General features: G+C 38.0%; 1 protein-coding gene across 3 annotated transcripts in view; it reads left to right on the forward strand.

Annotated features, from left to right (window-relative positions):
- The first annotated feature begins 5,156 nt into the window (after positions 1-5,156).
- Positions 5,157-23,527, forward strand: part of ATAD2 (ATPase family AAA domain containing 2) — a 69,140-nt gene continuing 50,769 nt past the window's right edge. For 2 of the 3 annotated variants that reach the window (XM_025922493.2, XM_086695640.1), the window contains exons 1-6: positions 5,157-5,451; positions 15,731-15,879; positions 20,833-20,882; positions 22,463-22,628; positions 22,961-23,063; positions 23,397-23,484. In XM_025922493.2, coding sequence (XP_025778278.1) covers positions 5,284-5,451; positions 15,731-15,879; positions 20,833-20,882; positions 22,463-22,628; positions 22,961-23,063; positions 23,397-23,484 — 724 coding nt within the window. In that variant the 5' untranslated portion in view covers positions 5,157-5,283. Of the gene's footprint in view, positions 5,452-7,611; positions 8,755-15,730; positions 15,880-20,832; positions 20,883-22,462; positions 22,629-22,960; positions 23,064-23,396; positions 23,485-23,527 lie in introns of those variants that run through there. The other variant, XM_086695641.1, reaches the window with a different exon arrangement.

Raw genomic sequence — 23,527 nt, forward strand, 5'->3', positions numbered from 1 at the left:
AGGTAAAATTTTACGGTCTGACTTGAAGCCACTATACCAGACGGAGTTCTTGTTTGCAAATGACAGAAATCATCTCTAGCTAACTGAAACAAGAAATCAAATTTACTGGAAGGATAGGAAAGAGGGAGGTTGGGCAGGGCTTGGAGGAGAGGAAGCACAGCCAGGTCACGCTGATCTAATTCTCCACAATTCCAAGAATCGGCTAGTTAGGATGCCACCATTAATGCCACTGTCTCTGTACCATCTGCTGCTGCATGAATAATCTCTGCCCTTGCGTCTTTGGGTCACTCCTTCAAGAGGCAATGAAGGTTTGAGGTGGGAGCCGTCCATTGACTGAGCCGAGGTCACATGCCTGAGTCCTAGCTGCCAGGTTAACAGGGAAATGAAGTATCTGTCCCCGTAGGATTTCCATAAAAGGAGGTGGGACCCTAACTAACCCAGACCCACTCAAAATCTCTGAAATAGATGTGGATGTGTCTGTTTAAATTCAGAGTAGTTAAAAAATGGCAAATGGCAACTATGACCCCCCCCCCCACACGCTTCTAGGCGATTAATGTTTTTTTCTTTTAATAGAAATCAATGAGATTAGCGATTGAATTAGGTAAGGTCACATTTACAACATTCCTGAAAGAAATCCCTGTCCAAGTTGGTGTTTACTTTCTAACTTTGTTACCAAAGAACAGAAAGGGACCCACCTATAACCTCATTTGAAAATGAGGGAAAGGAATTATGCTTAGCTCTTACCTCAGCCCTCTTTTCTTTCACATGTGAGGTAAAAACACTTGATCCTCTGTAAGCAGTCTGGGGCTGTGGGAAAGAACATGTTTCCACTGCCCCTTTTTTCCTAAATCAAGTAATTCCTTTCTACAATAGCTAAAATTAAAAGGAAAGAAATATCAACTGCCAAAGACCAATTCCAGACCAACCCATAAGTTTTCTAAGGCTGCTGTAACAAATTACTACAAACTAAGTGGCTTTAAAAAGAGAAAGGAAAGAGGGGCACCTGGGTGGCTCAGTCAGTTAAGTGTCTGACTTCAGCTCAGGGCATGACCTTGCAGTTCAGGAGTTTGAGACCCGCATTGGGCTCTGTTTTGACAGCTCAGAGCCTAGAGCTCTGCTTCGGATTCTGTATCTCCCTCTCTCTGCCCCTCCCCAACTCATACTCTCTCTCTCTCTCTGTCTCAAAAATAAGTAAAACATTAAAAAAAAGAAAACCCAGAAATTAATTCTCAGGCCAGAAGCCTGATATCAAGGTGTCAGAAAGGTTGGTTCCTTCTGGAGGCTCTGGGGGAGAATCTGTTCTGTATCACTCTCCTAGCTTCTGGTGGTTGCTGGAAATCTTTAGCATTCATTGGCTTAGAGATGCATCATTCCAATTTCTATCTCTATCTTCACATTCTCTTCTTCCATGTGTGTGTTTATGTGTCAAACACCCCTCTCCTTTCTCTCACAATGGATACCAGTCACTGTGTTTAGGGTCTACCATAAACCAGGATGATCTCATTTCAAAGTCCTTAATTACATCTGCAAAGACCTTACTTCCATATAAGGTCACATTTACAGGTGTTGGAGTTTAGGGCTTGGACATATCCTTTTGGGGTACACAGTTCAACTGACTACACCAGCCAAAGGCTGAAGCAAGTGTGGTTATTCTTAATATTGCTGGAGAGAGAATAAAGGAACAGAGAAAAACCTTTAGCTGTCTCTATCTCTTGGTGTTCTAAATTTCTATGCCTTATTTTATTATAAATCTTTTAAATGTTTATTTTTGAGAGAGAGCAGGGGAGGGGCAGAGAAAGAGGGAAACAGAATCTCAAGCAGGCTTTGCACTGTCAGCACAGAGAGCCCAATGAGAGGCCCAAACTCACAAACTGTGAGATCATGTCCTGAGTTGAAATCAAGAGTCAGACACTTAATGGACTGACCCACCCAAGTGCCCCTTTACTTATTTTAAAAGAACTAAAATGATTGCTAGAATTTCTGTGGAGGTCAATCTGATGATATCTAACACAATCACAAATGCATATATGCCTCTTGGGTGGAAGTTCTTTTTATAAATTTTTATTGAGGTATAACATGCATAAAGAAAAGTGCACATAAGGATAGACTATGCTACTCTAAATATTCTTTTCTCTTCCATTTATATTGGGTAAACAATCACTTTAAAACGTTTTTTCTATTATAAAAGTGACACATATTTACTGCAAAATCAGAAAAATTGAGAAAAGTGCAAACTATACAACAACCATAGTATTACCATCCAGAAATTAACCATTAACATTTTGTTATAGTTTATTCTGGTTTTTATTCCAATGCGAACACACACACACATTTTAAGATTTTATTTTTAAGTAATCTCCATACCCAACATGGGGCCCGAAGGTCAAGAGTTGCATGTTCCAGGTGGCTCAGTCGGTTGAGCATCTGGCTTCGGCTCAGGTCATGATCTCGTGGTTTGTGAGTTCGAGCCTTGAGTCAGGCTCTGTGCTGACAGCGCAGTCTGGAGCCTGTTTCGGATTCTGTGTCTCCCTCTCTCTCTCCTTCTCCCCCGCCCATGCTCTGTCTCTTTCTCTCTCTCAAAAATAAATAAACATTAAAAAATTAAAAAAAAAATAAAGAGTTGCATGTTCCGACTGAACCAGCCAGGCACCCCCACCCCCCACGCACATACTTTCTTAAAGATGGAACCGTATGATGCTTCTTTGTAGTTTCTTAGCAAGCTATAATGCACTGTGCCCAACTTTTTATAGAATTAAATTAACAGAGTTACATAATTTTAATGACTGCATAGCATCCTTTTTTTTTTTTTTTTTAGTGTTTACTTATTTTTCAGACAGATAGAGACAGCACAAGCAGGAGAAGGGCAGAGAGAGAGGGAGAGAGAGAATCCCAAGCAGGCTCCTTGCTGTCAGCACAGCGCCCTATGTGGGGTTCCATCTCATGAACTGTGAGATCATGACCTGAACCAAAACCACGAGTCAGCCAGAGGCTTAACCAACTGAGCCACCCACATGCCCCTGTATAGCATCCTTAAGTGAGGCTTCACTGAAGGACCTTTCCGGTTTCAGTTTTTCGACCTTACAAATAATGCTGTGGTAAACATAATGCATATGTGTGAAAACTTTTTCAAAGGCCAAATTTTAAGTACAGAACATAGATAATATATAATAACTTGTCTATCTTAAGCGTGCATCAAAAGGAATTCCTGACATTCCCTCCAAATTTGCTTCTCCATCCCAGTTAAGTGCAGCGTCCTCTTTCCATTAGGTCAAGCAAAAAATAAAAACAGTCATCCTTGATGCCTCGCTTTCTCTCACACCTAAATCCAATTAATCAGCAAGTTCACTTGTCTCTTGACTTCAAATACACCTAGAATTCAACTACTAATTACCTCCACTGCTCTAACACTGGTCTGACCATCATCTCTTGCCTGAACAACTGCAGTGGCCTCCTAAGGAGGGCTGCCCAATATAGCAAATAAAAATACAGGACACCCGTTGAAATCGGAAGTTCAGATAAACATTTTTTTTTTTTTAGTTTAAATAAATCCAAAGATTGCATTTCCCATGTAGCAGCCAGAGGGATTCTTTGAAGAAGTCAGTAAAGGTCACCCCTCTATTCAAAATGCTGTAATGTCTTTACGTGTCACTTGTAATAAAAAGGAGAAAATCTTAAAGCTGAGGCCCACAGCCCTTCAGGATCTACTCATAAAGGCTCTTTCTTCTTTGGTGTCTAACTCCCTCTCCTTTCCCTTCTCCTTTTCTTTAGGTCTTTGCTTACATTTATCCATGACACCCTCCTTAATCATCCTGTTTAAAATTGTACGTTTCCAGGGGCGCCTGGGTGGCGCAGTCGGTTAAGCGTCCGACTTCAGCCAGGTCACGATCTCGCGGTCCGTGAGTTCGAGCCCCGTGTCAGGCTCTGGGCTGATGGCTCAGAGCCTGGAGCCTGTTTCCGATTCTGTGTCTCCCTCTCTCTCTGCCCCTCGCCCATTCATGCTCTGTCTCTATCTGTCCCAAAAATAAATAAACGTTGAAAAAAAAATTGTACGCTTCCCTCTCCCCTTGCCCTTCCCTACTTTATATTTATTTTCAACACTTATAATAACAAACATTTACTTAGTTTCTTGTCTTTTTCCTTCCACCAGAATTTAAGTTCCACGAGGGCATTTTTGTTCTTTTTATTCACTGCTGCATCCCCGGTGTTTAGAATACTGCCTGGCACAAAATAGATTGTCAATAAATATTTAATAAGTGTCGAATTAAGGAAACGTAGTTATCCAAATCAATAAAGCTTTTTTCAGTTTCACCAGAACTCCTCTCTCACATTCTGATCATTCAGCATGTTATCTATTTCAAAGTAGTCAAGTAACTGCTGTATCTTACAGAAGCCATTTTCTGTAATTGTTTAATGGTAGCAAACATTTAGTGAGCTCTTCCTATGTGCAAACACGGTTCTAAAGTAGAATATCTTAAATCCACAGGTATTATTATTCTTATTACTATTATTACTATTACAGTTAATTTACAGATGAGAAAATTAAGACCCACAAAGGAATAATTTACTCAAGAGCGTATAGCTGGAATGCGGCAGCACTGGGTAGAGAATCTGCGGCCTCAACTATAGCACTCTGCAGGCTAGCTTTTAGGTCCCTTTCTGTTTTCTTTTGCTAGGTAAATTGTTTTGGTTAAGCTATCTGTAAAAAGCTCTTAAGGATCAAAGTCAAAACCTGTTTAAGCCAAGGGCTTTATCCCGCTCCAGTCAAGGACTCAGCATTTTGCATTTGAATCCTGCGTGGCGGGAAGCTGAAGGCAGGTGACCGGCGGGGCTGGGAGGAGCCGCCAGACCCCTGCCAGCCAATCAGAACCGGAGGAGCCTCCCTACCCCCCTCCCTCGACATCCACGCGCCAAAATTCCAAACGGGGCCTCGTGCCGCTACCGGCCGTCTCCCTCCGCTGAGTTCAGGGAGCCGGCACTATATAAAAAAAGAAGTCAGCATTCTCCCGCCACCGTCCGCTCATGTCCAGGTCACTGTCGGTGCAGGTCCTCCTCAACTTCGGCCCGAAGTCTTTCGCCCAGCGGATCGGCGGAAAGTTTCGAGTCCGCCGTTTTAGTGAAGGGGCGTGGGCGGGACAGGAGGCGGAGGGATTCCGGGTGCGCGCGCTGCGGCCGCTGGCGCGGAGCTTGTGGCGCCAGAATTCGTAGCGCGGAAGAACCTGTGCGGCTGCCGGGCCGACTGGACCCCGTCTCCCGCCGCGAACGCCCTCCGAGGAGAGAGGGAAGATGGTGGTCCTCCGCAGCAGCCTAGAGCTGCACAGCCACTCCGCCTCCTCGGCCACCGACCCCTTGGACCTGTCCAACGAGTTCCTCAGCCTGGAGCAGATCGGCCGGAGGCGGCTCCGCTCGGCCCGCGCCCCTGAGCAGTCCGCCGTCACCGCTACCGCGGCGGGCGTGAGTAGCGGCCGCGGCGGGCCCCTGAGGCCGGGCCTGCGGGACTGCCCGCGGCGGGTTGTCCGGGTGGGGCTTGGGGGTGGGCGGCGCGGTCCGGGTGACAGTTGGTGGGGGTGGGGGTGGGGGTGGGAGGAATGTTGCGGAGGACAAGTAAAATGGAAGGCTTCCTAAGATCGGAGCCCCGGTGGGTGTGGGTCGGGGCAAGAGATTGGGCTGTGTGGAAGAGGGCTGAGCAGTTCGACAGTAGCTCATTTCGCGAGCGAGGAAACCGAAGCCCTCTGGAAGCTTGATTTGTCGGGCTGCCCCCACCCCCATCTCACCCATCTCCCTAACCTATCGCCCAGGCGCCTGCCCTAGGTTCACATCTGTGGAGGGCAGCACGCGTTTACGGACGCCCTGCTGGATGCATAATAGATGTTTTAGGGGCCACAGGAGTAGAAGGATGGTCGTTCAGGTTCCCTGACCTTCATTTGCGATCCAGAGAGGTTCGGTAATAGCACAGCGAATAACACCAGGTTGCATAATGTGGAGGGACGGAGACCAACATTTCACGTACACCTTCTTCACTTAAGCCTCGTAACAGCTCCATGAAAATGGGTAGTTATGCTTATCTATCCTACAGACGAAAAAATGGACTTTAGAAGGTAGCCAGTAAGTGGTAGATCTAAAATTGGAACTTGGACCCTCTGCCTCCAAAACCTTTCTTTCCCTTTCTGTTATATCATGCTGCAGTTATAAACGATGTCTATAGGGGAAGTTTCCAAGGGGGCGGAGCAATAAAGTCTTCTTGAAAGAATTGCTTCTCCTTCGAGATCTGAAGTACGATAGGATTTTCGATGTGTAGATTTAAGGCCAGGAGAGAGGGTCCCTCCACCCCCCTACAGCAGCCTCTGGAGGAGGCGCAGGTGGAGGAGACAGCGTTAACAAAAGGGTGGAGAAGTTGAGGAAGCAACACTAGAAAACTTAAGGCAGCAGGAAGTAGTCTAGTTCTGTTTGAGGGAGGGTAGACATAGGGCCGAGAAAAATAGCACCAGAGAGAGGGTTAGGAACTGGAAAGTCAGAGGCCAAGGGGGAGAGAGTGACAAAACATAGTTAAGGGAGTGATCACGGTATGAAATTGGTTATCCGTATCTTTTGTAGGCACCCTGTACTGGTTGTTCCTCTACTGAGGGGAGTGAAAAAGTCTGTTTAATCTCTGAAGTTGTGATTCTGAATTGAAAAAAAAAAATTTTTTTTCCCTGACTTTCAGGATCTGTTTCTCAATCACAGACAGAGCTTGAGATCTGAGGAGGCCAGACACTTCTGCGCTGAACTTGGGTCACTTGACTTATTAACCTGTGTTCAGAAAATCTAATTATTTCAATAAATACTTACTGAATATTTATTGTCTTCTGAAAGTGCTAGATCCTGTGATTGTAATGACGTATTGAACATAAGTAATACAGGTGCTTAAGACAACTGTTAGTTTTGAATCTCAGCTTAGTAATAATCAGGTTTATAAACTTGTTAAGAGGTGATACCACATGGGTAGTGAGGACTAAATGTGATCATGCATGTAAGGAGATTACTTGAACACTTGGCAGATAGTTAGGACTCAGTCACTGTCAGCAATTAAGACCAGGGTCCATTTTAATGCTCACTCCATCTTTCCAGTTCTTCAGGCCAAAAACCTGAGACTCCTGACTCCTCATTTCAAATTGGTAAATTCTGTTGGCTCTACTTTCAAAATACAATCAGAATCCGACCACTTCTCAGCTCTTCCATTGTCACCATAATAGCCCCAAGCCATTATCTCTTCCCTGGGTTGTTAAAATAGATTCTTGACTGGCCTCCTGGTTTTCCACCCTAGTTAGTATATAATGATCCTCTTTCACAACCATCAGTTCTCAATATAGCTTCCAGAGTCATCTTTGTAAAAGTCAGAAGCAGTTGATCACTTCTGTGCTCAAAAATCTCTAAAAGTTTTACAAGTTTGGGTGCCCCTTTCTCTTTATGATGACGTCTTCTCCCATTTTCCTTTTTGCAAAACCTAATAATGTATTCCAGTTACACTGCTCTACCTGCTCCTTGAATACCAGGGCCTTTATACTTTCTCTACCGTCTGTTGGGCGTACTCTTCCCCTGAATATCTGCATGACCCGTTGCTTTACCTTTTACATTTTTTTTAATGAAAAGAATCTCAGAAATTATAGTACTTAATGTGTTCCAAGAATTTCACAACTGTTAGCTCAATCCTCTTATGAGGTTGATATGATAATCTTTGTTTTTCAGATGAGAGAACTGAGGCAGAGAGACTAAAATAACTTGCTCAAATTCACCTTTATGATAAGCGATGGCACTCCAGGTTCTACACAGGAGAACCTGTCTCTTTCAAGTCTTTGCTAAAATTTCACCTTTTCAATGATGCTTACTCTAACCACCTTATTAAAATTACAAGCCACTCTTGGGGTACTTGGCTGGCTCTGTCAGTGGAACATACAACTCTTGATCTCAGGGTCTTGCTTTCAAGCTCCACATTGGGCATGGAGCCTACTTAAAAACACACACACAAAATAATAAAATTACAGATCACTCTCATCTCTCTCTTTACTCTGCTTTATGTTTCCTTATCACTTTCTGACACATTCTATTAATTTTCTACTTTTAAAACATTTTGTGTCTTGCAAAATCAGAATGTAACTCTGTACAGTTCAGGGTTTTGACCTTTTGTTCAGCATTGTTTTCCCAGGACCTAGAATAGAACCTAGAGTGTATTAGATACATAATAAATATTTATTGTTGACTGTCCTTGCTTTGAAGGAACCTAGTCTAGCAGAGGACACCTAACACATCAATGTACAGAGACTATATGCCATAATTGCCATATCAGTGGTATGTGGTGGTTGAGCAGTTAGCACTCAGATGGATTTGGTAGAATGAAAAGGACTTTTTTCCCCAGGCCAGGATTTCTAGTAGGGATTATGCCTTTTTGAGACATAGTATTCCTGTCTTCTATAAATTCTCCATTGACCAAATTATATTCTGAGGGTTACTTAGCATGGGATTGGCTCAAAAAAAAAAAAAGGGTAGTCCTAAGGGTTAATGTATTCATCCTCACAAAGCCCACCAATACCAAAAATGAAACATACCTTTGTGATTGGAATATTTTCTTATTTGGGGGCTTACATTCAATATATTTGGTTCTATTACAGGTTGCTTTTGACATCAATTGTGCATTTCAGAAACTTAACTTCTTGATCACTCTGAGTATTTAGGTATTCTTGTCTTTTCAGCCACATATTTATTGACAGATCATTTCTTAGGGTAAGTTACTTTTAAAGATGATTAAATTTATTCATATTAATTTGTTAACTTGTATTTTCATCTCATCTCAGAAGCTGACCTTATTTTCAGTTTCTGAAGATACTTAATAGTCACCTATTTAAAACCACATTCTATATTCACATTTTGAATATTATCTCACTCAGCTGGGGTTTTTTTTCTCCTGACTTGTATGTGTTCTCTGAAGTTTTGTTTAAATTTTTTTTTCTTTTTTTAAGCTTTTATTTTCATCGTATTTGGATCACAAGATCTAGCATTTTCACCCATTCAGATGTCCTTTTTGTGGTTTCGTTTTCCTCCAGAGTCAGACTAGCCATTGCCTATTTCTGTGCTTTCACAGTTCCGAGGCTCTTTGATTCACTAAATTTAGGGTTGTTTCTTGCTAATAGTAGGGGATAGTATCTCATAGATAGTAGCAGGTAGATGATTATACATTACTTTTAGCTTGTGTTTACATTTTTGTTCTATATGTTAGGTAAAATAAAACGTGCTGTGGTATGTAGAAGGTACTTTTAAAGTCTGTTTATTTAAAAGTTTGAAAAGTACTGCAAATGACACTGATGTACAACATATGGAAGAGTTTTTAAAACTTGAAGTACAACACAACACAGAAAAATGGAAAGTGTACAGCTTAGTGAAGTATCACAAAGCATGAATAGGGATATTTTGACATGTTGCAATGAATGTTGCACCCTGAAGTTGAATGACATGGCTGCTCTGAATTCAAGAGAGTATACTTGTTTTGAAGCAACAGTAGGTAGTCCATTTTTGTTCTATTAAAGACTGGCCCTTGATTTTATGCTTAGAAGTTGCAACTTTTGGAACAGGAATCTGATAAAATAGTGTTTAAGATGGATTATAATTGGGGTGCCTAGGTAGCTCAGTGGTTAAGCATCTGACCCTTGATTTCAACTCAAGTCATGATCGCACAGTTTGTGAGTTCAAGTCTTGCACGGTCAGTGTGGAGCCTACCTGGGATTCTCTTTCTCCTCTCTCTGTCCCTCCCCTGCTCATGGTCTGTCTCAAAATATATAAATAAACTTTAAAAAAAAAGATGGATTATAGTCAACAAATCTGGAGTTTGGAAGACCAGTTAAAATATTATAATATTAATAGCTACCAGTTACATATAGCACTTGATACGTGCCAGACATGGTACGTAATATACACACATACATTTGCCTTATCAAGTAACTATTATTATCCTCGTTGCAGATATGGAAACCAAGGCACAAAGACCTTATATAACTTGGACAAGATTGTACAGCTCTAAGTGACATGCCAAGAATCAATCCTAGACAGTCTATCTTTAAGAGTTTGGGCTCTTGGGGCGCCTGGGTGGCTCAGTTGGTTAAGCATCTGACTCTTGATCTCAGCTCAGGTCTTGATCTCAGAGTCATGTGTTCAAGGCCTGCACTGGGCTCTCTGCTGGGCGTGAAGCCTACTTAAAAGAGTTTGGGCTCCTAATTGGTACACTATTAACAGAATAAACCAAAGCAGAGAAAACTAGAGGCTAAGTTAAAGTGATACTAGAAGGAACAGAGAGAAAAATGCCAAATTATACTGCAAGAAATCTGAGAGTTATTCGGATAGAGAGGGAAGGCAGTGTTTCCAGCGAAAGAGGTGTGCAGTAGACCCTTGGGAGTATGCTAGAGTTTGGGGAGAAGTTAGAACTATATATCTTTGGTAGTCAACCTTTATAGAAGTGATAGTTAAATTCTTGAATTTAAATTCTTGAAGCTGAATGGAAGACATAGCAAAACACAAATATATTTAAGAAGATCTGCAGTAATGGCTATATTTTAAGGATGAGAAGGGAATGAATTATGGTGTTTTGTTTTTAAGTATCATGTGAACCAAAGGATCAAAGCACTTAAAGAAGGGAGTGATCAACTCCATAGAAGTCAGTGGAGTAGAGCGGAGTCCATTGGATTTAGCTATTGGGAGATAGTTTTAGGTCTATTTTAAGAGCTGAAGAGGTAGAAATCAAATTGCTGGAGCTTGTGGAATAGATTCATGTTGAAGACAGGACCCCACACACCTTTATTTAAAGATGAAGCTAAGGAGAGGGGTGCCTGGGTGGCGCAGTTCGTTGAGTGTCCAACTTTTCCCTGGGTCATGATCTCACGGTTCTTGGGTTTAAGTCCCACATTGGGTTCTGTGCTGATGGTGCACAGAGCCTGCTTTGGGTTCTCTGTCTCCCACTCTCAGTGCCCATTTCCTGCTAGTGTGCACACATACGTTCTCTCTCCCTCTCCCTCTCCCCCCCACCACCTCTCCCCCTCTCTCCCTCCTTCCCTCTTTCTCTCAAAAATAAACATTAAAAAAAAGGTGAAGCTTAGGAGGGATATCACTGCTATACTAGGTATAACATGTATACCATTGTGTATTAGAATATGCTGATCAAGCTTTCAAGGGGTCCTATGTCTAGATGAATACATTTTACGTCAGTATTTTAACTGTGATTTTAAAAATCCTGTTTACACTTCAGTGGTTGGATTGAGACTTGAATTGACTCAACCAACTGACCCACATACATATTTTTTGTTAGGAATTTAAAGGTTGGATGAGCTTGGTCTTTTGTGGGAAAACATACTAGAATATTTCTATTACGCAGTTGTATCTACTTTAGGGAAAAGCTTTTGTTCTGTTGTTGCTTCTTCCCTGAACTAACTTACTGATTCTGCAAGAGTATAAGAGACTGAAAAATCTTAACAAAATATTTTTTTCCTCTTTTAAAACTCCACTTTAAAGAACTATCAGTGCTCTCGTTATTTAAGTAGATTGAAAAAAAAATAAATGAGGACACTACATCTCCAGGTTTAGTTTTCAGATTCAGCATGTTTTCTCTTGGCTTTTTACTTCTTAGAAAATTTTTTTCTAGTAATACATGTTGTAAAAATGTAAAAAATAGAAAGTGAAAGTACTCATTTCTATCATCAAATGTTAATGCACAGTTGGCATTTAACTTACCCCTTGAGGATTATTTTGATAAGCTATATTAAACTGTGACTTTGGTTTAATAACTGTGCTAGTTTCCTTAGGAAATCAGATGTTTATAAGATAATCCATCTGGAAGTATTTATAACACGAAAAATTGCAGATAATTTAAATATAATTCATTAAGCAGTTTATTAAATTGATTCAGGTAATGGCTGGAATACTAGTCATTCATTTTAGAAGATTTTTAGAATAGTATTTCAGGGCATGGGAAATGTTTTGTGTTACTAGAAAAAAGTTACAAAACATAAATAATAGTCCAATTTAAATATCGTGTGAATATGTTTGCATAGGAAAAGAATAGTTAATACACCAGAAGGTTGACATTTATCCTGGGTAGCTGGAATTAAGGGTGATGTTTTCATCTTTGTGCATTTCTTCATTTTCCAATTATAATGAGTATGTATTGCTTTTATGTTTATATTGCTTTTGTAAGAAACATTTTTGAAAACTGGTATTTTAAAACTCCCCATTATGTACCTCTATGTAGGTGATTCCCCAAGAATCTGTTTTGTTTTGTTTTTTCTCCAAACAGTTAAGGAAAGCTTTTCTTGATGCCTAGCACTTATTTAGGGAGTATGAACGAAGCTACTCACTATGCAAATCAAAGATTGACTTATACCACTTACAAAATTAAGTCTTCCAAGTTTTTCAGGGAATCTTTTTTCCCAGTAGTTAGCACCTCCCTCTCTTTTTCCTATGGAAACAGACCTTTTTTATTATCTTCAGGAGTATGATGATACTACTTGCTTATTTTATTGTAATAAAACATTGATAACATAATATTTACTATTTTGACCATTTTTAAGTGTACAGTTTTGTAGCCTTAAAGTACATTTTGTTCTGCAACCATCATCACCATCCATTTCTAGAATCTTTTATCTTCTAAAACTGAGACTCTGTACCCATTAAACAGTAACTCCCCATTCTTCCCTCCTCCCAGCACCTACGAACTACCATTCTTTTCTGTCCCTATGAATTTGACTACCCTAGGAGCCTCACATAAGAGGAAACATACAATATTTGTCCTTTTGTGACTTACTTATCTTACTTAGCCTAATGTCTTCAGGTTCATCCACATTATAGCAGTGTATTGAAATTTACTTCCTTTTTAAAGGCTGGATGATATTCTACTGTAAGTACCACAGTTTTTTAATCCATTCATCATTGAACAGTTGGATTGCATCTACTTTTGGCTATTGTAAATAATGCTGCTGTGAATATGAGAATACAAATGGCTGCTTTCACTTCTTTTGAGTAAATACCCAGAAGCAGGATTGCTAGATCATATGGTAATTCTGTGTTTAATTTTTTGAGGAATTGCCATATCATTTTCCACAGTGGCTGTACCATTTTGCATCCCTACCACCAATGTACAGGGGTTCCAATTTCTCCACATACTTACCAATACTTATTTTCTCTTTTTTATAATAGCCATCCTAGCAAGTGTGAAGTGACATCTCATTTGTAGGTTGGCTTTGTGTTTCTCTGTGACTAGTTTGGTATCTTTTTGTGTTTATTGGCCGTTTGTATATACTCTTTAGAGAAATATCTATTCAAGTCTTCTTCCCATTTCTTTTATTGTTTTTTGTCGTTAAAATATAGGAGTTCTTTATATATTATGGATATCAATCCTTTGTCAGTTAATTGGATTTGTAAATACGTTCCCCTGTTCCATGGGTTTCCATTCACTCTGTGGATAGTATCCTTGGCACAAAAGTTTGCAATTTTGATTAATTCCAGATCTTTTTCTTTAGTTATCTGTACTTTCAGTGTCATATCTAAGAAATCATTGTCAAATCCAATGTTATGAAAGTTTTTGCCCATGTTTTATTCTAAGAGTTTCTCTGTATTCTCTTGTACTTTTAAAGGTTTCCCTTAAAATGGTTTTGCTATCTAAGGTTTCTCCCATCCTGATTGGTTTAAGTAGTTAGGAAGGGGATCATTTCTGTCATCCTATAGTGCTGACATTAAAAAAATAAAACTGCTACATCGGTCTTTTTATCCACTGGAATCTAAAAATCGTAGTTATTTAATATTTGTCTTGGACGTTAAAAAATACATAAACACATTCTTTAACAGCCAGAAATTTTATCTTAATTCTTTTTTTTTCTCTCTTTTAATTCGTATTCTCAATTCACTTAACCCACAGTATTTTATCTTGATATACTTTTGTACTTAAAAGTAATTTAAGTGTCCTTTTGTACTTGTAAAAATTCGAAGTGTTTTACACTTTTTTGTGATCACAAGGCTATAAGAAATATAATCTATTAATATTCAATTGATTCAAACAGCAAAAACATACTTATTTTGATTAAAAATGATTAAACATAGAAAGTAAGATTTCATTAGGATTTCATGTGGTTGAAGTCCCCCCACCCATATATCTGTGGAAGAATCTTACTGCTGAAGATCATGTTTGTCATTAGTTTCATTGTTTTTATAAATGCAAGCACTGAGAAATGAAAAACATTGTTCATATAAGTAAGTAGACAGTAATGAAAGGAGTTTAGCAGTGCCACTTTCTGGCTTGTATGCCGAAAAACATTAGCCCAGAAATTTTTTCATGGTCTCTTAGCTTGATTAGGTCTCCTTTCAGTTTTGTTGAAAGCAGAAAATTAGAAACTACCTTACCTAACAAAGGATTTGTTGCCTTGCTTTGTCATTCACTTTCTTAACACCTGCACTAGTGTTTTTCTTTGGCTTTAGGAAGGTTTTTAAGGCCTTGAGGCAGTCCACAATGGTAAGATGGAGAATGAGTGAGAGACATGACTTTCTTTTGTAAAATGAGAGAAAGGTAAATGGAAGAGGATGCCTTCACGCAAATCAGTTTTGTTGTTTTTTTTTTAAGTACATATGGAAGTTGAGAATCTGGAAATAGATTCCCATAAAATTTTTCTTAGAAAGTCTTGTTATACTATACCCATCTAAGATGTAGCTGTTCATTTTAAAAATAATACACCTACTTAAAAGTGTAAGGTATTCCTTTTTCAACCATCCTTACATGTAGGTACACTGATAAAAGTGGTATCAAACCATTCATATCACTTAATGTTTTATGAAGTAGCCGTCTAATTCTTAACACAAATCCTTGTGGTTTACATATCCTTATTTTACTTGTGAACCAGTGCTCAAAGCAAAATTAAATGATAAAATGTCTGATAAAACAAAATGAAATGACTGGGTAAAGCCAGCCTAAGGGGTTGGGGGTACACTAATGTTGCAGGTTTTTAAAAATACTGCCTGTTTTTCTAGAATTACCAATCTTCAGAGTAGTATGGCATGTAATTAGAGACTTGTTAGGTACTTTGGCCTTTTATTTTTATGTGAAAGTAGCCTTTATATGATTTCAGAGAGATATGTATGAACTTTTGAATACTTCATGACAAGCTCTGTAGCTCATAAAGCAGCCCACTAAGAGAAACTCTAGTCTATTGAGCAATAATAAAGTTACGTAGAGCACTATGGTTTTTATAACAGATTAACATACATAAACAATTTTTTAATTCAAGTGTTGCATCATCTGGGTGAAACTGTGAAAGAGATGGTAATAACTCCTTTTGTCATCCAAGCCCAAATTATAGTTCTGATGGTCCAGTTATCTTAAAGTTGCTGCCAGTGGTTGCATGACAGGCAATGGTTTGTGTGTGGGTCTTTCTTATTTCTGTAGCCTAAAAGGAGCATTTGTTATAAACTATATACTTTATTCCCTGGAGTACTTGCTATGAAATAGAGCCACAAACCATCAATAAAATTTATATTAGCTATTTCATAGATATTGCTGGTATTTGTTTATCATGAAATGATTGTTTAGATACTATTGTAGTTTCTTGGGGAGATGCAGAATGATTCTGCACAAAAAGCAGTTGTTAAAAACTTGTAATCAAAGAAAACTCTTAGGAGTTTAACTAGAGAGTTTGAAGAAAAACTTAGATGGCTTTCTTAATTTTTCTTAAAGGATGGGTCTTCAGTTAAGGAAGTTGAAACCTACCACCGGACGCGTGCCTTAAGGTCTTTGAGAAAAAATGCACAGAATTCTTCAGATTCTAGTTTTGATAAGAATATGGAAATAACAGAGAAACGTGCTAATGGAAGGCATTTTACAAGGTAATACAAGATGGTTGAATTCCAATTCAAAATAGTTTTAAAGTAACTTAGGATTTGCATTTAACTTTTAAGTGTATTCTTGACCAGTCATCAAGATGAAATGAAATTACCACAAATGAATATCATTGAATTAAAATTTTAATATGTACCAGGTTTGTTTTTATTTTCTTGTTCACAGAGAGTATTTGTGATATGTGTGAGTGCAGCTGACAAAGTTGCTTGAGACTATTTGAGTGTATTTGTGACTTTTTCATTTTAACTTGTTTATGATATGTGGTTTTGTTCATAATTATACAAAGCCTTTATTCAAAATAGGAATTATATTTCTGTTTGCTTGCTATCAAGCAAATCAGTTCTGAGTTATTTATGAATTTGTGTTAGTATGCTTCTAAAGCAGTCACATAGGAGACAGAACATGATTTTTTTTTCTTTACTTGTCTAAGGGGACTAGATGCTTTATACATACTTAAATTTCATTTCTCAAGAACCCTGAGGTAGGTGGCATGAATTCCATTTTAATACTCAAGGAATTAGTTTTAGTGAATTTAGATAGGTGATTCAGGGAACTTGGATTTGTTTGGTTAGGGGCAGATTTAAATTTAATTAGCTAAAAACCTTTACTTTGGGGCGCCTGGGTGGCACAGTCGGTTAAGCGTCCGACTTCAGCCAGGTCACGATCTCGCGGTCCAGGAGTTCGAGCCCCGGTCCAGGAGTTCGAGCCCCGGTCCAGGAGTTCGAGCCCCGCGTCAGGCTCTGGGCTGATGGCTCAGAGCCTGGAGCCTGTTTCCGATTCTGTGTCTTCCTCTCTCTCTGCCCCTCCCCCGTTCATGCTCTGTCTCTCTCTGTCCCAAAAATAAATAAACGTTGAAAAAAAAAATCTTTAAAAACCTTTACTTTTCCTCCCACTTTGGTGGGCCTAACATAAATGAGCAGGAAAGTGCTAATTAGAATAAATTTCTTTTGATGAAATAATTGTTTTATAAATTCTTCTCATAAATTTCTCATAATGACTTATAGGACTAGAACCCTCCTCTTAAGTTTATTTTATTTTATGTAGCAGATTTTCCTGATAAATGACATCATGCCCTTTTAAATTTGTTTTTGTTACTATTTTTTTGCTACTGTTGTTTAAATAGTCTTTCATGGGGCGCCTGGGTGGCGCAGTCGGTTAAGCGTCCGACTTCAGCCAGGTCATGATCTCGCGGTCCGTGAGTTCGAGCCCCGCGTCAGGCTCTGGCCTGATGGCTCAGAGCCTGGAGCCTGTTTCCGATTCTGTGTCTCCCTCTCTCTCTGCCCCTCCCCCGTTCATGCTCTGTCTCTGTCCCAAAAAATAAATAAACGTTGAAAAAAAAAATTTTTTTTAAAAATAGTCTTTCATTACACATTTTAAAATATGCATCCATTTTTTCATCCATTATTTATGGCATGTTTACTACTGTATTTCATGGGATCCAAGATAGCAGCAATTTAAACACTCATTATTTCATGAGACAGTAAAAGAGAAAACACCGAAAGTTAAACTATGACATTCCATCAATTTTAAGACACATCCCTAATTTCAGAGATGCTAAAGTGGGGGGAGAAATGTACAACTTACAGGATTGAAATACAATTTAAACTACCCCAGTATTTCTGAAACTTCAAGTCTTCTTGGGGTGTGGGGAGTGGCCCATGGATTCTGTGTGAGAATTTTAAAATTTATTTCATGATCTGAAGTAACAGTTGACATTCTGGATCATCTAAATTGCTACCTTGCAGAGAATAGTCATAAAATCTCAGGCCCTACATTTGTGTTTACAACTAGTTGGCAGTAACTAGTACTGCTTGAATTATCTCAGGCTCATGAGATAAAACTGAGTCTGACCTTAATACATAAATAATGCTTTGAAGAGAAAGCCATGGATGTGATGTCATGACATGCTGTTGAAATGAAGGTTTGGAATACTTCAAAAAGAGAAGTGGATGAATTGAGTCATGACATACAACAAACCAAATTTAAGAGAACCTGATGGCAGTCTGTACCATATTCACACAGCAAATGGCTATTTTATTTCAGCAAAACCTCATATTAATATTTTTGTTAGTGGTCAGTTGCATAGTTTTATTTGTATAAAATGTAAATAAATCTATGTCTCGTTTGGCTTGTACATAGTCAAAAAAATTTAATGTTGGAAGTCCTTAAAGTCTTTATCTTTTAAAAAAATCTGTACCTTATTCAAGTTGTGAAACATGAATAAAAAATCTGTACCTTATTCAAGTTGTGCTGGACCTTATGTTCAAAATGTATAAAGGAATGTTTTAAAATAGAATTAAAGATGAGTGACTTGGTATTTTTAAATTTGATTCCTTCGAAAATATATTGAATTCCTGTCTTTTCAGATTGTTTTTAAATAATAACTTTATGGAGATACAATTCACATACCATAAAATTCACAATTTTAAAATATATAGTTCAGTGGTTTTAGAATATTCACAATATTGTGTCACCATCGCTTACTGTCCAATTTCAGAACTTTTTCACCACCCCAGAAAGAAATCCTGTTACATTATCTCCCACCTCCTTCTCCCTCCCCACTGTCCCCTTAGGAACCATTAATCTACTTTCCATCTCCATGGATTTGCCTATTCTGGACATTTTATGTAAATGGAATCGTATTTATGGCCTTATGTGTCTGGCTTCTTTCACTTGGTATGTTTTGAAGGTTCATTTTATTGTAGTACCCATCAGCACTCCATTCTTTTTATTCCTGAATAAGATTCCGTTGCACGATGGACATTTGGATTGTTTCTACTTTGTGGCTGTTATGAATGATACTGTGAACATTCGTGTTCAGTTTGTGTGGACATAGGGTTTTGATTATTTGGGGTATATACCTAGGAGTGAATTGCTGGGACATTGGGGAACTGCTGAACAGTTGGCTAAAGCAGCTGTACCGTTTTACAGTCCCACCAACAGTGTATCAGGGTTCCAGTTTTTCCACATCCTTGTCAACACTTGTCATAGTCCATCTTTTTTTGGTTTTAGCCGTTTTAGTGGGTGTGAAAGTATCTCATTGTGGTTCTGATTTACATTTCCTTGATGGTTAATAACACTGAATATCTTTTCATGTGCTTATTGGCCATTTATATGCCTTCTGAGGGGAAGAATTTCTATCTTAAATAATCTCTGAATTAAGATCATTATTACAAAGACTTATTTTACATAGTGATAACATCAGGATCTGTTTGTATAAGACTTAGATAAAGTGGCCTACAGTATTGTTGAATTTTGTTTCATGTAGTTTCCTGTTTCTTACCAGGGTGACCCTTTTTGTGTTGCTAGTTTGCCTGAGTGTAGTAATCTCTTTACTTCTTTCTATGTCCCTCCATCTCTTTTGTTTTCTCTCTGAGGCTCAAAGACCAGGGGACTAAGACTGTTAGACTAATATAGAAAGATTTGAGTAACTGTACCTTGAGGGCAGGATCTATATTTCTTTGGTCCTGTAGTTCTTAATTATGGTCCAATAATCATAGTTTTCAGGGGGCATATGAAACCTCTGAAAGAAGATATAAACTTGTATGTGTATATGCAGTTTTCTAGGTAGAAAAGATCTGTAGCTTTTATCAGATTCGCAGGAGTTGAGAAAAGTCCAGACACCTGTTTTTGTAAATAGTTTCATCGGAACACAGCTATGCCCATTCATTCTATGGCTGCTTTCCTGCTTCGTTGTTAGAATTGTTTTTGTGAGTAGTTGTGACGGAGACTATGACTCACAAGCCTAAAGTATTTACTATCTAACTGTTTAAGAAAAAGTTTATCAACCCCTGCAAGGGGAGAGGTGCTCCCATTCCCCAACAGGCAGAGAAAAAAGAGAGGGAGGGAGGAAGGGAGGTGAGAAAGGGAGAAAGAGGAGGGAGAGGAGAGGAGGCGGACAGAACATTGTTTTATCATTGTGTTCTAGCATTTAATAGGGACTAATAGGAAGTGTAGACCTGCATGGTATGGAGGGAGGGGTTCTTTTATGAGAAATGTCTATGAGCCTGTGAACAAGCTAGCCCTGACCTGTTGATGGATTGCTCAAATGTTTTTATTTTGTTCTTGGTTCTTACCAAAAGAGATAATGAGTTAATGATGACTTACATTGTTGTGAGGACACATGATTTAACTTTTGGATAAGATGGTTCCACTTTATTTTAAAATGTCACATTTGAAATCCCATGTGTATAACCAGCCCACTTGCAAATAGCTTGACATATAAGTTGATTGATAGATGTAGCTATCTAGGTATGGAAAATTGTGTCCCTAAAAATAAGTTAATGAGATAAACTGTTTTGTTTGTTCAGTGGATTTTGGAAGAAATATTAGGGGAGGGTACTTGTTTTTTTTAAGCCTTTGAAAGTGTTTAATTTCCAACTCAGTAGATTCTGTCTGCCAGTTTGTAAGTGGGATATCTGATTCATAAATGGGACTGTTTCTGCAGGTGAATGATAATGCACGTCATAAAGTTAGTAGCCAGCAAATGTTTTTAGAAGGAAATTAACATATCACTAAGGGACATTAGTTCTGTTTATAGTTACAAATATTTCAAGGATGTGCAATAACTATATTCCTATGATATAAAACACATTGTCTTGTTTTTGCTCAATACTTACAGTTCAGTTATACCCAAATACTTAGGTTAATGATATAATTTCTTGTTTTAACTAAGATACTTTGATTAATTCTGTTTAAGAGTTCATGCATGTATCATTGCATTTCACAACAGGCTTCTCAGAGTTTGTTTAGCCGTAACTAAACATACATGAGCATAGATATTCTAAAGATTTTTATTTTTCAGTGTTTTTTAGCCTTTTACGTATCTTAGTATTCTCCAAGCTGATTTAACTTTTTACCCTATTTTTTAGTTATCATAAAATACGGGATTTAAGATTATGTCAATTATTTTAAAATTTTTAATGCGTTTTTTTATATAGGCAATTGGCCAGACAGCAGGCTGATAAGAAAAAAGAAGAGTGCAAAGAAGGTAAATAATGTTAAAGTCATTTCAGATTTAAAACCTGTAGTTCAGGGGTGCCTGGGTGGCTCAGTCGGTTAAGCGTCCGACTTCAGCTCAGGTCACGATCTCGCGGTCCGTGAGCTCAAGCCCCAAGTTGGGCTCTGGCCTGATGGCTCAGAGCCTGGAGCCTGCTTCTGATTCTGTGTCTCCCTCTCTCTCTGCCCCTGCCCCGTTCATGCTCTGTCTCTCTCTGTCTCAAAAATAAATAAAACGTTAAAAAAAAAAAAACCTGTAGTTCATATTTTGTGTACAAATGTATTGAGATACATACAGTAAACTGTACATATTTAAAGTATACAGTTTGTTTGGTTTGACACAAATGTATGCTGTGAAACCACACCACAATTAGATGGTAAAGATAACTATCACTGCCAAAAACTTCCTCAGGCCTCTTTATAATCATACCCCCAGCTCCTCTCCAGGCTTTCCACACCCCAAGATTCCTGATCAATCACCAGTCTGCTTCCTATCACTATAGTTTAGTTTGCATCTTCTAGAGTTTTATGTAAATGAAATTATGCAGTATGCACTCTTTTTTGTCTGGCTTTCTTTTAGTATAATTACTTTTGAATATCATCCATGTTGTTGCATTTTCTTGCTGAGTATTCTGGTATATGAATATACCACAATTTGTGTTATTTCCCCCAGCTTTATTGTGATATAATTGACATATAACATTGTGTATGTTTAAAGTGTACAACAAATGTTAATTTGGTACATTTATATATTGCACAATGATTACTGTCATAGTTTTACCTAACACCAACATCATGTCCTATAATTACTATTTCTTTTTTGTGGTGAGAACATTTAAGATCTACTCTCTTAGCAACTTTGAAGTATATAATACAATATATATTAATTATAATCTCTGTACTGTACATTAAATCCTCAGAGCTTATTTATTTTATAGCTGGAAATTTGTATTCTGACCAACATTGCCTCTTTTCTCTCACCTCCCAGGCCTTGGTAACCAACATCCTAATCTGTTTCTACAATTTTGGCTTTTTTTAGATTCCACATTTAAGTGATATTACACAGTATTTGTCTTTCACTGATTTCTTTCACTTAGCATAATGCCCTCAAGGTCCATCTATGGACCTTAGGTATTTGGAAGAATATCCAAACAACAGGATATTCTTCTTTCTCATGGCTGAATAGTGTTCTTTTATATGTGTATATTTTTACAATCTTCTTTATCCATTTATCCATTGATGGACACTTAGGTTATTTCCCACAATTTGTTTATTCATCTTTTGGTGGACATTAGGGTTGTTTCCAGTTTGGGGCTATCAGAAACCTGCCTTGAACACAAATCTTTGTACTATATATCTTTCCTTTTCTCTGGGGAGTGGAATGGCTGGATCGTATGGTAGGTGTATGCTGTAACTTTTTTTTTGTTTCCTAATATTTTTAAGATAGGTAAGTTCAAGATATTATGATCTTGTTACACGAAAGTGTAGCTATTCAATTGTTCATTTTAGAACTGTTTTATAAATGCCATTATTTAAAATCTTTCCATTTATTTTCATTTACACATCTTGAAGACAAAGTGGTTCCGGTTACTCGTTCGTTGAGGACTAGAAACATTGTTCAAACTAAAGAACGCTTGCATGAAGAGAATGGTGATGTTGAAGTTCGCCGAAGTTGTAGGATTCGAAGTCGTTACAGTAGTGTGAACCAATCTGTGCTGTTTGACAAACTTATAACAAAGTAAGTAAAAATTATTTAGATCAAGATGATTTAGGTGGCATAATTTGTTGTTGGGGAAGGATCATAAATTTCAACTAGCCTGAGTGTTTAATGCATTCAGCTGTGTAAAGCAAAAGGGAGAAAGATTATTAGAGGATTTTGAATAATTCTATATAGATCTTTAAATTCTTGGAAAAAAATTATAGAATATTTTTACACAGGTAAATCAGTGCCTTGTATAGAGATATTTAAAATCCCAGCAATTAAAAAATATAATGGGAGAAAAATCAAGCTTTTAAAACTGTACCACTCTTTTACAGTTTTAGCTTATATTTATGTCAATTTTCTTAAAGCACTGCTGAAGCTGTACTTCAAAAAATGGATGACATGAAGAAGATGCGTAGACAGCGAATGAGGGAACTTGAAGACTTGGGAGTGTTTAATGAAACAGAAGAAGTAAATATATCCTTCCTCACTCTGGAAACTAATGCAACATTGTGTGTCAGCTACACTTCAGTAAAAAAGAATATCTCCTGTTTCACGGCTGATTTAGTGATCTCCAATTTAACCTTTTTTTCTATAGTACCTATCCGTTTTTGGTAAATTATTCATTGTTTTCAACATCTTTAAACTGTTCAGCATTTGTTTGATCAGTTACTAGATATTGCTGGAGTTTTAACAGTTCATAGCTATAAATATCTTCATTTTATTAAGCAAGATAGGAAGGTCCTACTGAATTTTTTAAATAAATATGCTAAATGTTAATGGCTTCTGTTTAAACATTTTTAGGAGAATCTTAATATGTACACAAGAGGAAAACAAAAAGGTATTCAAAGAACTGATGAGGAAACAACTGACAATCAAGAAGGCAGTGTGGGTTAGTCTTTTGTTTTACTTCTGGGTTTGAATTTCAGCACTTT

Source organism: Puma concolor, chromosome F2 (genome assembly GCF_028749965.1).
Source record: "Puma concolor isolate L17-30 chromosome F2, mPumCon1.1.hap2, whole genome shotgun sequence".
NCBI lineage: Eukaryota > Metazoa > Chordata > Mammalia > Carnivora > Felidae > Puma > Puma concolor.